Source organism: Scyliorhinus torazame, chromosome 29 (genome assembly GCF_047496885.1).
Source record: "Scyliorhinus torazame isolate Kashiwa2021f chromosome 29, sScyTor2.1, whole genome shotgun sequence".
In the NCBI taxonomy this organism is placed as follows: domain Eukaryota; kingdom Metazoa; phylum Chordata; class Chondrichthyes; order Carcharhiniformes; family Scyliorhinidae; genus Scyliorhinus; species Scyliorhinus torazame.
This window is the reverse complement of record NC_092735.1, coordinates 30,399,706-30,414,988: the sequence shown is the minus strand read 5'-3', so window position 1 is coordinate 30,414,988 and position 15,283 is coordinate 30,399,706. Positions and strand designations below refer to the sequence as shown.

The following is a 15,283-nucleotide window of genomic DNA, read 5'->3' as shown; positions in this document are numbered from 1 at the left end:
TGGTTCTGGGGCACTGAGTCAGGAGGACAATCTCCACACCACATGATTCGGTTCTGCAATGTCAGAGATGCCCTATGGAGTGAGACACTCGTCATCTCATGCCATGACTGAAGACCAGAGATTTAGTAATGTAGCCCAACAGTCACTCAGCTAACATTATCAGGAGCGGCATGGTGGCCTAGTGGTTAGCGCACAGTGGCATAGTGGGTAGCACTGCTGCCTCACAACTCCATCCCTGGTTCCATCCTGGCCTTGGGTAAACTGTGTGTGAGGTTTGCACTCTCTCCCCGTGTCTGCGTGGGTTTCCTTCCACAGTCCAAAGATGTACAGGTTAGTTAGATTAGCCACGCTAAATTTCCTTATGGTCCAAAAGATTAGGGTGGAGTTGTGGGATTAAGTAGGGTTCTCTTTCCAAGGGCCGGTGCAGACTGTATGGGCTGAATGGCCTCCTTCTGCACTGTAAATTCTATGTTTCTAAGAACCTTTCAAGAATTCTGCGTTCTTCGAACTCTGGCCTCTTGTGTGTCCCTCCACTCTGTCCACCCCACAATAGGCTGTTCCTTCAGCTTTCTGAGCTTTGGAATTTGTTCCTTCGATCATTTCTGTCTCTCCATCCTTACCCAAAGTTTACCTCTTGTTTGGGTCACCTGTCCCAATACCTTGGCTCAATGTCTACTTTTATCTGATTATGCTTCTGTGACGCACCATGGGACATTTTACTAAGCTGAGATATAAATACAAGTTGTTATCCACAAGATGACTGATCAAAAGCAATTAATTGGTTGTGCAACACTGAGGATAAGTTAAGGTGCTAGATGAACGCAAATCGTGGCTGTCCTTCACAAATCGATCTGTGTACTTTGTGATTTCTGGTTACTCCTTGCAGCCCATTGCTTCCCCTTCCAGCAGATCCGTTTTTCTTTTTCAGGAATAACTGCGTCCGTCTGAACCGGATGAATTGCGTGTAGTGCACAAATGTATTTTGTTCGCTTGATCTGACATACAATCCACCTCCTCCCTATCTTTGTATTTGGCAGTGATCTTTCTCGGCTTTCAACTCCCTGACCTGTTCCAACTCCTACATTCAAGCAGCAATTCTCTCTGCTCCAAGCTTTCTCTCCCAAGCGCATGAGGAAGGAGCCTGCATTCTAACTTGTACAATCCAATTCAGACATAACACCCCTGCTCCCCTCGCAGCCATGCTCGCTGACCTACATTGGCTCCCAGTCCAGTTATGTTACCCTTTCCTTCAAACCCCTCCAAAGCCATGCTGCCCTCCGAACCTTCGTAATCTCGGCCCTCTTCCAATTCCGACATCTTGATCTCCCCACATTCACGGCCCTGTAAGGCTGAAGATTCACAACCTTCTTGAGTGAAGAAGTTTCTTCTCACCTCTATTCTAAATAGTTAACTCCTTATTTTGAGACTATAACCACCCCCCCCCCCCCCCCCCCCAAAGTCTGCACGTCCGAGATGGGGGAGACAGCCTTTCAGCATCTACCCCGTGAAGCATTCTCACAATCGTTTGTTTCAAAAAGATCACCTCTCATTTCTCCAAGCTCCAAAGATGATGGGCCCATTTCACTCCTCTATCTCTTCTCACCCAGCCAGTCAATCTTGTGAAACTTTGTTGCACTCCCCCTAAGGCAAGTATAGCCTTCCTTGGGTCAGGAGACCAAAACTGCATATGATACTCCGGGTGTCGTTTCACCCAAGCTCTATAACATTGCGGCAAGACTTCCTTACTCTTGTACAGCTTTGAGCATCCCTTATCCAAAACGCTTGGGGCTGGGTGTGTATCGGATTTCGGCATATAATGTACATCGGTGGTGCGTTGGGACCGGCCCATAGGCGGCGTGCGTTGGGAACTGCGCATCGCCCGGTAACTTTCACAGAGCCTTGTGGGATTTCCCACTCGATGTCACGTCGGCGCTCAAATAAGTTTGGACTTTGTAATTTTTCTGAATTTCAGATAAGGGATCAGCTCGACCTATACTTCAGCCTTCTCGCATTTTTGACTTGCAAATTGACATTAAACTTAACATGCTGGTACAGCAATCAATGTGATTCATGTGCAAGAACGTCCCAGTGCTTCAGAATACTAACTGGTGTCTCACCTTCTTATTTTTTTTAAAACAACTTTCTCGGCGTTCTCTCCATCATGACACTGTTTGATCAAGCTTTTGGTTCCATGTTCCAATATCTGCTGATACCACTCTGTGTGAAATTCTGTTTGATAAAGCTCGTGTGAAGTTCCTTGGGTCAGTTTACTGTACGAAATGCAGGTTTTCGTTGATACTGAGCCAGTCTGTTCCCCGACTGCAGATGAGCAAAAACCATTGGGTAACAATGCATTTGCGCTTTTTAAAAACTGTCAGAATGATTGCAACATTGCTGCAGATGGCCTGCATTTATCGGTTTGCCTGCAACATCAGTTTGTCTCGTATACTGAACTAAACGGTAATCTACCTTGTTGAGGGGAGAGAGTATTTGTGGGTTATGTGACTTTTAATCAAAATAAATGCGATTTATGTTCTTGTGTGCTACAACTTTGCAAGCATTAGGACGGGCAGGATTTTCCTTTTGCTTTTTCTTTTGTAATGTCACAGTTCCTTATTTTTTATCACTGGTTTGAATTTAGTTCCTTCCCCCAGCTTCTCCCTTCACCCCCAGTGCCTCAATTGGTGGTAAACACTACCCAAGCCATACAGATCATTTGGCTGCAGGTACAATGGCATGTTCTCTGCTTCCTGATTTCTACCAATTGGGAATATAAACTAGTCTAGCGCCTTGGTTAACCCACACTTGGAATGCTAGGCTGAGTCCTGATCGACCTATTGTACAAAGGATATAGAGGCACCGGAGTGAGACTGAAAGAAAGATTTACCAGAATTATACCAGAACATGAAAGTTTACAGCTAGCTGAACAGACTTAAGCTTCTTCTCCGGAAAAGAAAATGCCAAGGAATGAATAATAAACCTTTAAGTTACAAAGGTTTTTAAATGGAGTAAACGCAAATAAAATGTTTCCCCTTGTGGGGAGTCCAACATGAGGGTCAGCACAGTGGTGTTAGCACCGCTGCCTCGCTGTGCCAGGGACCCGGGTTCAATTCCGGCCTTGGGTAACTGTTTGGAGATTGCACTCCCCGTGTCTGCATGAGTTTCCTCTGGGTGCTCTGGTTTCCTCCCACAGTTCAAAAGATGTGCAGGTTAGGTGGATTGGCCATGATAAAAAAAAAAATTGCGCCTTTGTATCTAGGGATGTGCAGGTTATATGGGGTTACAGGGATTGGGTGGAGGAATGGCCCTTGAATGGGGTGTTCTCTCATCAGAGGTTTGGTTCAGACTCGATTGGCCGAATGGGCTCTTTCTGCATTGTAGAGATTCTATGATAGATTGGCACTAATAAATCTAATATGGAATTTGGGAGAAACTTCCTTATCCAGAGAGTGGTGAGACCGTGGAATTTGATACCGCAGGGAGTATTCGAGGTGAATAGCATAAATTTGTTTCCGGGGAAGCCAGATAATGATGTGAGGTATAAAGGAACAGATGGATGGCTTGGGAGGTGGCTCATGGGGAATATATCACTGGGATAGACCAGTTGGGCTGAAAGACCGGTTTCTGGGCTGTAGATTGTAACCTGAGCCAGAGTTTTCTGTGTGCGATATTACTGGTGCCTAATTGCAGGAGGCTGATTGCAAAACTGTGTTTGGAGGGCTGCAGGATGCAAGTGGGGTAATTTGTATTACTTATTTCTGATCAGGCACTCTCTGTGCGGATTGAGTTGAATGGTAATGCTTTCTGCAATTGAGCGCCGCACCAAGACTTTCTTCTGGGTTTACATAAGAACCATAAGGGAAATGAGACTTTTTTTTATAAGCGACAACTGCTTGCATTGCATAATAATCTTTATTGTCACAAATAGGCTTACATTGACACTGCAATGAAGTTACTGTGAAAATCCCCATGTCACCACATTCCGGCACCTGTTCGGGCACACGGAGAATTCAGAATGTCCAAATTACCTAATGGCACGTCTTTCGGGACTTGTGGGAGGAAACCAGGATACCCGGAGAAAACCCACGCAGACACAGGGAGAACATGCAGATTCCGCACACAGTGACCCAGCCAGGATCGAACATGGCACCCAAGCCGGGAATCGAATCTGGGACCCTGGCACCGTGAAGCAACAGTGTTAACCATTGTGCTACCGTGCTGCCCTACACGCACCTCTGTCGCACCTCTAACATAGTAAAATATCCCAAGGCACCTCAGGAGCATCATTGAACTGCCCATCATTGATGGGCAGCATGGTAGCATTGTGGATAGCACAAATGCTTCACAGCTCCAGGGTCCCAGGTTCGATTCCGGCTTGGGTCACTGTCTGTGCGGAGTCTGCACATCCTCCCCGTGTGTGCGTGGGTTTCCTCCGGGTGCTCCGGTTTCCTCCCACTGTCCAAAGATGTGCGGGTTAGGTGGATTGGCCATGCTAAATTGCCCATAGTGCCCAAAATTGTTGGGTGGGGTTACTGGGTTATGGGGATAGGGTGGAGGTGTGGACCTTGGGTGGGGTGCTCTTTCCAAGAGCCGGTGCAGACTCGATGGGCCGAATGGCCTCCTTCTGCACTGTAAATTCTATGAAAAAAACTATATAGAGATATTTGGAAAAGTGGCAGGTTTTATGGGCAGCACGGTAGCATAGTGGTTAGCACTGTTGCTTCACAGCATCAGTGTCCCAGGTTCGATTCCCGGCTTGGGTCACTGTTTGTGCGGAGTCTGCACGTTCTCCCCGTGTCCGCGGGGTTTCCTCCGGGTGCTCCGGTTTCCGCCCACAAGTCCCGAAAGACGTGCTGTTAGGTGGATTGGACATTCTAAATTCTCCCTCTGTGTACCCGATCAGGCGCCGGAGTGTGGTGTTTAGGGGCTTTTCACAGTAACTTCATTACAGTGTTAGCGTATTACTTGTGACAGTAAAGATTATTGTTATTTAAGGAACATTTTTGAAGGAGAAACGAGAGGTTGGGGAGAGAAGCGGACATCTCGGAGTTTGGGGCCTTGGCAGCTGAAGGTATGGCCATCAGTGCAGGAGCAGTAAAGCCAGAATTGGAGGAGTGCAGAGATTTTGGAGAAGGTTGCAGAGATACGGGAGGAGGGTTTTGATATCAACAGTGAGACTTTTTGAAAAATGAAGGTTTTGTTGGGCCGGGAGCCAGAGTTGGGTCAGCAAGCCCAGGGTTGATGGCTGAATGGAACCTAGGACATTAGGATAGACCACGAGATGTGATTTGGACTTCACTATCTGAAAGGCTGGCGGAAGCAGATTAGTTGTGTGTATAGAGCCACGTTGGACCAATTAACCGTTCAATTCTTAGAAAAATATAGGTTACTGGAAAGTTATTACAGTATAGTTTCAACACAGGTATGTACCCAACATTGTGGAAAATTGCCCAGGTGAGTCTTAACCACAAAAAGCATGACAAATCCAATTTTGTCAATTACTGCCTCATCAATTTACTCTTGATCAGCAAAGGTGTCATTGACAGTGCTATCAAGCAACAGTTGCGCAGCAATGACCTACTCACTGATGCGTGGGTACTGCCAGGGCCACCCTGCTCCTGGTCTCATTACATTTTTGGTAACATTACATGGACAAAAAAGCCCAATTCTTGAGGTGAGATCCACTGCCCTTGACCATAAGACATAGGAGCAGAATTAGGCCACTCGGCCCATCGGGTCTGCTCCGCCATTCAATCATGGCTGATATTTTTCTCATCCCCATTCTCCTGCCTTCTCCCCATATCGCCTTATTAATCAAGAACCTGTCTTAAAAACACTCTCGGAGATTTGGCCTCCGCAGCCTCCTGCAGTAAAGAGTTCCATAGATTCACCACCCTATGGCTGAAGAAATTCCCCCTCATCTGTTTTAAAGGATCGTCCCTTTAGTCTGAGATTGTGTCCTCTGCTTCTAGTTTTTCCTACAAGTGGAAACATCCTCTCCATGAACACTCTATCCAAGCATCGCAGTATCCTGTAAGTTTCAAAAAGATCCCCCCCTTATCCTTCTTAACTCCCAACGGGTACAGGCGCAGAGTCCTCAAACGTTCCTCATACGACAACTCTTATTCCACGGATCATTCTTGTGAACCTCCTCTGGACCCTCTGCAAGGCCAGCATACCCTTCCTTAGATACGGGGCCCAAAACTACTCACACTATTCCAAATTGGGTCTGACCAGAGCCTTGTATAGCCTCAGAAGTACATTCCTGGTCTTGTATTGTAGCCCTCTCGACATGAATGCTAACATTGCATTTGCCTTCCTAACTGCTGACTGAACCTTCAGGGTAACCTTAAGAGAATCGTGAGCAAGGACTCCCAAGTCTCTTGGTACTTTTGATTTCCTAAACATTTCCTGATTTTTAGAAAATAGTCTAAGCCTCCATTCCTCCTTCCAAAGTGCATAACCTCACACTTTTCCACATTGTATTCCATCTGCCACTTCTTTGCCCACTCTCCTAGCCTGTCCAAGTCCTTCTGCAGCCCGCCTGCTTCCTCAATACTACCTGTCCCTCTACAGATCTTTGTATCATTTACAAACTTAGCAACAGTGCCTTCAGATCCTTCTTCCAGATCATTAATGTGAAATGTTGTGGTCCCAGCACTGACCCCTGCGGAACACCACTAGTCACCGGCTGCCATCCTGAAAAAGACCCCTTTATCCCCACTCTCTGCCTTCTGCCAGTCAGCGAATCCTCTATCCATGCCAGGATCTTGCCTGTAGCACCATGGGCTCTTAACTTATTTAACAGTTTCCTATGTCAACCTTGTCAAAGGCCTTCTGGAAATCTAGGTAAATCATGTCCACTGGTTCTCCTTTGCCTAACTTCCTTGTTACTTCCTCAAAGAACTCTTAACAGATTTGTCAGACATGGCCTCCCCTTGACAAAGCTGTGCTGACTCAGTCCTATTTTATCATGCACTTCCAAGTACTCCACGATTTTTCTTTAATAATGGACTCTAAAATCTTACCAATGACCGAAGACAGGATAACTGACCTATAATTTCCCGTCATCTGCCTCCCTCACTTCTTCAACATCGGTGTTACGTTCGCCACTTTTCAGTCCTCTGGGACCCTTCCTGCCTCCAGTGGTTCCTGAAAGATCACCACCAATGCCTCCACAGTCTCCTCCGCTATCTCGTTCAGAACCCTGGGGTGTAGTCCATCCGGTCCAGGTGATTTATCCACCTTCTGACCTTTCAGTTACCCCAGAACCTTCTCCTTCGTGAAGGTCACTGCACTCACCTTGCCCCCTGATTTTCCTGGAGCTCTGGCATCCCACTGGTGTCTTCCATCATGAAGACTGATGCAAAGTAACTATTCACTTCCTCTGCCATTTCCATGTTTCCTATTATTACTTCTCAGCCACATTTTCCAGTGGTCCAATGTCTATTTTTGCCTCTCTTACCTTTTTATATATTGAAAAAACTCTTCCTATCTTTCTTTATATTACTAGCTAGCTCGCACTCTTATTTCATCTCCCCCTTATTGCTTTTTTAGTTGTCCTCTGCTCGCTTTTAATGGCTTCCTACTGATCCTCGTAATTTTGTATGCTTTTTCTTTTATGCTGTCCTTTACTTCCCTCGTCGGCCATGGATGCCTTGTCCTCTCCTTAGCATGTTTCCTCGTCCTTGGGATGAATTTCTGTTGTGCCTCCCGAATAACCCCCAAAATCTCCTGCCATTGCTGTTCCACTGTCTTCCGTGGTAGGCTCCTTTTCCAATCAACTCTGGCCAGCTCCTCCCTCATGTCTTTGGAGTTATCCTTATTTTATTGTAATACCGTTACATCTGATTCCAACTTCTCCCCCTCAAACTGCAGGGTAAATTCTATCATAGTGTGGTCATTGCTCCCTAAGTAAGGGTTCCTTCACCTTAAGTTCCCTAATCAAGTCTGCCTCATTACACAACACCAAATCCAGAATTGCCTGTTCCCTAGTAGGCTCTGTCACAAGCTGCTCCAAAAAAAAAATCTCTTCGTCATTTCACAAATTCCTTTTCTTGGGATCCACTACCAACCTGATTTTCCCAGTCCACCTGTAAATTGAAGTCCACCATGATTGACACAATGATCTGTACCATTTTGGATACTGAAGCAGTCCCATGTCCATCATATGCAACTAGACCAGGCTACATTTAGGCTTGGGCTGATAAATGGCAAGTAACGGTTACACCACAGAAGTGCCAGACAGTGACATCTCCAACAAGAGCGAATCTCACCAACGGCCTGGACATTCCGTGGCATGATTATCACTGAATCCCCCACCATCAACATTCTGGGATTACCGACTGCGGCGCTGAGGACCCGGGTTCGATTCCCGGCCCTGGGTCACTGTCCGTGTGGAGTTTGCACATTCTCCCCATGTCTGTGGGTTTCACCCCCACAATCCAAAGATGTGCAGGTTGAGTGGATTGGCCACGCTAAATTGCCCCTTAATTGGAGAAAAAATAATTGGGTATTCTAACTTTATTTTTTTTTAAACATTCTGGGGTTACCATTGACCAGACACTGAAGAACTGAAGCCAGCCATATAAATTCTGTGGGTGCAAGACTGTTGGCCTTGCCAACGATGCCCACACCCTATGAATTTTTTAAATGCTGGTGCCTGTGAAACTGGATCCCATTCTGACTTGGTGTTTACCGGCAAAAAGTATTAGGGGAATGGATTAAATTTCTTCTCTCAAACAGTGTATATATCTTTTTCAGGCATGTATAGATGAAAATCTGGAAATGGTGGAATTCTTGCTGGCGCATAATGCCAGTGTCGACCAGTCAGATAATGAGGGATGGACACCACTGCATGTGGCTGCATCGTGCGGCTATTCTGAAATCGTTGAGTAAGTTTTAATATTACTTTGGTAAATTCACAAACTAAATGCTGAAAAAGTGTTCTATGCGATGTCTTTCTGCCTCCAATTCATGGTGCTCAGCAGGGCTGCTGAGGGGCTGGTTAGTCCGATGGCCGAGTGTAGTCATCATTTAGCATCCTACCCAAGGCCTTGCAATACATCTCGTTGGCTTTTGTGTAGGTCGCTAATGATTCATCTGTGGCCTCCAGCTCCAAGTTGTTATTTGGTGAAATATTGATGTGGGTGTCTGAAATATCGAGCAAGTGCAGTCTTGGTGTCTGTTTTATGACTGAGGTGTCAGAGCTTCATACCAGGTGTGAAAGGTTTTTACTCCATTTGCTCAAAGTGTGAAAACGCTCATTGCCAAAATTTAGCGACGTTGCAAACATGGAGCAGTGTCTGAAGTATGGATGGCGGCAGGAAATTTGGACACTTTTATATTTAAAAATCACAATTTTTATTCAAACTAGAGTATACATGAACATATAATCTTTAAAAATATCGCAATCCTGTGGCGCAGTGGTTAGCACTGCTGCCTCACGGCGCCGAAGTCCCAGGTTCGATCCCAGCCGTGGGTCACTGTCCGTGTGGAGTTTGTACATTCTCCCCGTGTTTGCGTGGGTCTCACCCCCACAACCCAAAAGATGTGCTGGGCAGGTGGATTGGCCACATTAAATTGCCCCTTAATTGAAAAAAATGAATTGGGTGCTCTAAATTTATTTTTAAAAAATAACACAATAGCCATAGTTTTGGACATTGTTACCACCCATTTCTCTCCTTAACCCCTCCCCCAAAACCTGCTGGCAACGGACAAGTCCTCAAACCGGGGCAAGAACAACCTCCGTCTCACCAAGAACCCTGACCCCCTGAGAACAAACCAAATCCTTTCCAATTTACGGAATTCTGCTACATCCCCTCCAGACATGCTGACACCCTCGATGGCTCCACTGACCTCCACTCTACTCCAGTAGCATTCGCCTCCGGGCAATTAGAGTGGCGAAGGCCACCACATCGACCCCCTTCCCCTCCAACAGCACCGGCAGATCCGACACGCCAAAGATATGCCACCAGAGTGCCTGGCGACATCGCCACCCCCACAATTTTTGATAATGCTTCATATATTGGGCCCCAAAACCCCACCAATCTTGGACATGACCAAAACATGTGAACATGACTTGCCGGCCCCCCCCCCCCCCCCTCCACATCTCCCAATTATCCTCTACCTCTGGAAATAACACGCCCATCCGAGCCCGCATCACATGAGCCGTATGCACCACTTTGAACTGTACCAAGCTCATCCTAGCACAGGATGAAGTTGCATTCACCTGGTGCATAATCTCGCGCCATGCCCAGTTCCTCCTCCCAGTACTGCTTAAACTCCTCAATTTACGCTTTCCCTGTGCCCACCAGCCATCGTAAATATCCGTAATATTCTTATCCCCCATCTCGTCTTGCGATGCAAACCTTCTTTCCACGACCAAGTCCCTCACCCGTTCCACCCCTTCCCTATATCACTGCCTATATGTCACATCTATCCCTGCTGGGGTGAACCGGTGATTCCCACAAATAGGGGCCAGCACCAACATACCCCCCACACCAAAATGTCGCTTTCGCTGGTTCCAGATCTTAAGGATGAAGCCACCGGACTCGCCGTATATCTCCCTGGGTAAACGGGGGGCACAGCCAGGGTCCTTAAACTTGCCCTGACACACGCCTCCTCCACTTGCATCCACTCTGCCCCCTCCTCCCCACCACTACTGGATCTTCTCCACGTTCACCGCTTATTAATAATATATATTCTTTTGAAATTTAGAGATCCCAATTTATTTTTTCCAATTAAGGGGCAATTTAGCGTGGCCAATCCATCTACCCTGCACATCTTTGGGTTGTGGGGGCGGAACCCACGTAAACATTGGGAGAATGTGCAAACTCCACACGGACAGTGACCCAGAGCCTGGGATCGAACCTGGGACCACAGTGCCACCGTGCTGCCCTAGCTCAATAATAATATAACAAATTCGGGAGTACCAGCAACCCCACTCGCCACTTCCTTATACCGTTTTGGCCTGATCAAAGCCCGCCCACCGCTTGGCCAGTTCGGCCCTAAGTCTTTGTATATTCGCATCTGCCAGTCCTCCCAACTGTAGTCTCTCGTCATCCTCGCCCGCATCAAGATTTTCTCCTTCTGGAATCGGTGCATTCTTACTATCACCGCCCTCGGTGGCTCCCCTGCACTCGGGCTCTGTCTTTTTAAAAAATAAATTTAAAGTACCCAATTCATTTTATCCAATTAAGGGTCAATTTAGCGTGGCCAATCCACCTACATTTCACATCTTTGGGTTGTGGGGGTGAAACCCATGCAAACACGGGGAGAATGTGCAAACTCCACACAGACAGTGACCCAGAGCCGGGATCGAAACTGGGACCGTGGCACCATGAGGCAGCAGTGCTAACCACTGCACCACTGTGCTGCCCTTTCGGGCTCTGTCTTAGCGATCGATGTGCCTTGTCCACCTCCGGGACCTTCTCAAAGACCCTCTCATCTACCAGCTCCACCAACATCTCTGAGACGTAGGCCGTGGTACTTTTCCCTCCACCCCCTCCGTCAGGCCTGCAATGTGTAAATTCTGCCGCCTGGACTGATTTATCCTGATCGTCCACCTTTACTTTCAGCTCCTTGCAGACCGCTCCCAACATCACTACCTCTGCCTCCAACTCCACAATTCGATTGCTGTGGCCTGTAACCACCCTTTCCACCTCTTGGATCGTCGCACCTTGTGACTGCAGGCACTCCTCCACCCGCTTCATGGCCCCGCAAAGAGGGGCTACCGCTCCCTCAATTACCTTCTCCCAGTCCTCTTGCGTCTCTAGCCAAAGCTCCCCCTGCTCCACTGGCAATGGGATGCATGACAACGGGGTCTCCGCCATGCCTTCTGTAACTGCGACACGCAGATTCTCCACCTCTACCAGTAACCCATCCACATTCCACCTCGGAGGAGAATTCAGTTCCCTCCATTTACTTCTCACAATTTCCAACCAAAGAGTCCATTAATTAGGCAGAATGGGCCAAAACCAAAGCCTTTCAGCGGGTGCTACCCTCTGTGACCGATTAGCACATGGCTGCCATGGAAGTCGAAAATTGGACACTTTGTCGAGGTTTCCAAGTTTAAGTTTTTTTTTTCCGAGAAATTCTTATTGTTTACATACAAATTAACTTGTGTGAACACAGTCCGCCTCTCCTTCACTCTTTCACAGACAGCTCCTCATTGCAACTGCAACAATGGCCAGTGATCCTCTTCACGAATTGATTGTCCCCAGTTGACACTTTTTTAAAAATGGGGAATGTTGCTATAATGATTTGCGATTGTGACTGTCGACGTAAGAAACCCAGCAGAAGGTTGCCCACACTGGGGGTAGGGTCTGCAGTGCTCTTTTAAAACCTGTCTCCTTGTCCCGGCTTGTGGTCACCTGTCTTTCAGTATTGGAGGATTGGGAATGTGACAGTCATTGAGATAGTAGAGGAGACTGCAAAGCTGCCCCTACAACTGCAACCTGGAGGAGTGCAGTTGATCCCCTGCTCGTTGCTCCTTTGTGCATCAGTGCATGTGGTGCTGGGGGGCCTGGCTAAAGGACATCTTCTGCCCGTTGACCTTCCTATATCTTGGATAAAGAGGGTTGAGATCTCGGGATAAAAATGACCCCAAGCTTCCCCTGCTCTGAATCCTTTGGAACATCTGCAAAGGTGTAATTGAGGGCTGATGAATACACTACACTAAAAGAAGCTTTTAAAGAATTATTAATAAGAGCTTACAGAAAATGGTATGATGGACCCACATAATCACCAGTGACTGGGAGCGGGGAAGCTAATGTTGGAATATTAGCGTAGTGTAGATTAGATGGCTTTTGTTTCGGTGCAACATCGTGGGCCGAAGGGCCTGTACTGCGCTGTATTGTTCTATATCCTACTTTTGTATTTTTTTTTTTCTAGTAATTCCAATGAATAAGGAAACAAGCTCACAAACTGAGAATCTTCTAATTAACTTTAGAGGTCAATTTTTTTGCAAAAAGTGTAAGGAAAAAGTCTCAGTCTAAGACTGAGGTTGGAAGGGCTGAGGGCAGCACGGTAGCATAGTGGTTAGCACAATTGCTTCACAGCTCCAGGGTCCCAGGTTCGATTCCCGGCTGGGTCACTGTCTGTGTGGAGCCTGCACGTTCTCCCCGTGTGTGCGTGGGTTTCCTCCGGGTGCTCCGGTTTCCTCCCCACAGTCCAAAGATGTGCAGGTTAGGTGGATTGGCCATGCTAAATTGCCTCTCAGTGTCCAAAATTGCCCTTCGTGTTGGTTGAATGGGGTTACTGGGTTATGGGGATAGGGTGGTGTGGGCTTGGGTAGGGTGCTCTTTCCAAGAGCTGGTGCAGACGATGGGCCGAATGGCCTCCTTCTGCACTGTAAATTCTATGATTCTATGACCTAGGGGCTGGTTTAGCACAGGGCTAAAGAACTGGCTTCGATTCCTGTACCAGCCTCCCCGAACAGGTGCCGGAATGTGGTGACTAGGGGCTTTTCAGAGTAACTTCATTTGAAGCCTCCTTGTCACAATAAGCGATTTTCATTTCATTGACTCGAGGTTCTGTTCTAAGCAGTTAGCCTTGCTTAGCTTGAGAAGACCCAGCAATAATGTCTTTAGCTTTAAAGTGAGACACAGCAGCAGAATATCACATTAGACATTTCATCTCGCGCTCTTAGAAAGCAGCCTACCCTTTCAACCTGCTATGAACAGTGGTCATGAGAGTCTTGCTCATAAGTTTTAAAAAATAAAAAATTTAGAGTACCCAATAAATTTTTTCCAATTAAGGGGCAATTTAGCGTGGCCAATCCACCTAGCCTGCACATCTTTGGGTTGTGGGGGCGGAACCCACGCAAACACTGGGAGAATGTACAAACTCCACACGCACAGTAAACCCAGAGCCGGGATCGAACCTATGACATGGATGCCGTGCGGCAACAGTGCTAACCACTGTGCTGCCCTTGTCTTGCTCATAAGTTCTGTATATCTGCCACTGCATGCCCTGGAGTGAGTTGAAGAGTAAAAATAAAGGTGCATGGCACAGCCCTCCATGATGGCAGTTAGCATTTCAACCAGCATCTCTACTCTCCGTTCCCTTTTCCCTCTGCATTCATTGTCTTCCAATCTTGTAGCCCCGCTATTGCCATTGTTTCACTCGAGGACAAGGCATTTATTAACAGGGGGATTGAGTTTACGAGCCGTGAGATTATGCTGCAACTATACAAGACCTTGGTTAGACCGCATTTGGATTGTGTGCAGTTCTGGTCACCTCATTATAGGAAGGATGTGGAAGCATTGGAAAGGGTGCAAAGGAGATTTACCAGGATGCTGCCTGGATTGGAGGGTAGGTCTTCATGAGGAAAGGTTGAGGGAGCTAGGGATTTTCTCATTGGAGCGAAGGAGGATGAGCGGTGACTTAATTGAGGTGTATAAGATGATTAGAGGGATAGATAGAGTGGACGTTCAGCGACTTTTTCCTCGGGTAGATGCAGCTGTTACAAGGGGGTGGATGTAGCTGTTACAAGGGGGCATAATTATAAGGTTCATGGTGGAAGATATAGGAGGGATGTCAGAGGTAGGTTCTTTACTCAGAAAGTGATTGGGGCGTGGAGCGCACTCCCAGCTATGGTAGTGGAGTCGGACACTTTAGGAACTTTCAAGCGGTTATTGGATAGGCATATGGAGTGCACTAGAATGATTGGGAGTAGGTTGATTTGATCTTGGTTTCAGACTAGTTCGGCACAACATCGTGGGCCGAAGGGCCTGTACAGTGCTGTACAGTTCTATGTTCTCTGATTGCAAACCTTTTTTCCTTTGTCCTTTTTTCCCTTTTGCCTCTGCACCCACAACCCCTTCCAACCACACCACATCCTGGGTCTGGACTGGGGGGGGGGGGGGGGGGGGAGCCTCTCGTCGCTTACCAATAAAGTTTGTGTCAGACGCTCAGAATGAATGTTTTCAGATACGTCTTATTCTCTTCTATCCATCTCTGTAATAGTCAGTTTGCAGCTGCTGTTTAGGTTTTACTGAAGTCAATGTCCCTTTTCTACAAGAGTAATCAAGACCAGATTTAATCTCGAGGGGAAATAACATTGGATACGTGGACTAGAATGTGTAACTGTAATTCAGTTTCCAGTTTAAAGCCCTACATTACAGAAATATAAAAATAAGGATATAATGAATTCAATATTCATGTTTATCGTGGAAGCTTCCAACATCCAGTCATTCTGTCCTATTGTGGAGCTGCACTGCATTTGGGAATGAGGGAAGGTGTAATTGCAGCGTGAGTGCTTTTTAAATGGGATGTTTAT

At 46.9% G+C, this 15,283-nt stretch overlaps 1 protein-coding gene across 1 annotated transcript in view; it reads left to right on the top strand.

Annotated features, from left to right (window-relative positions):
• The window catches only part of LOC140403992 (protein phosphatase 1 regulatory subunit 12C-like), a 116,656-nt gene that overhangs the window by 1,265 nt on the left and 100,108 nt on the right, over positions 1–15,283 (top strand). Inside the window, exon 2 of the mRNA XM_072492311.1 lies at positions 8,764–8,894. Within this exon, the coding sequence (XP_072348412.1) occupies positions 8,764–8,894 (131 nt within the window). The remainder of the gene's footprint in view (positions 1–8,763; positions 8,895–15,283) is intronic.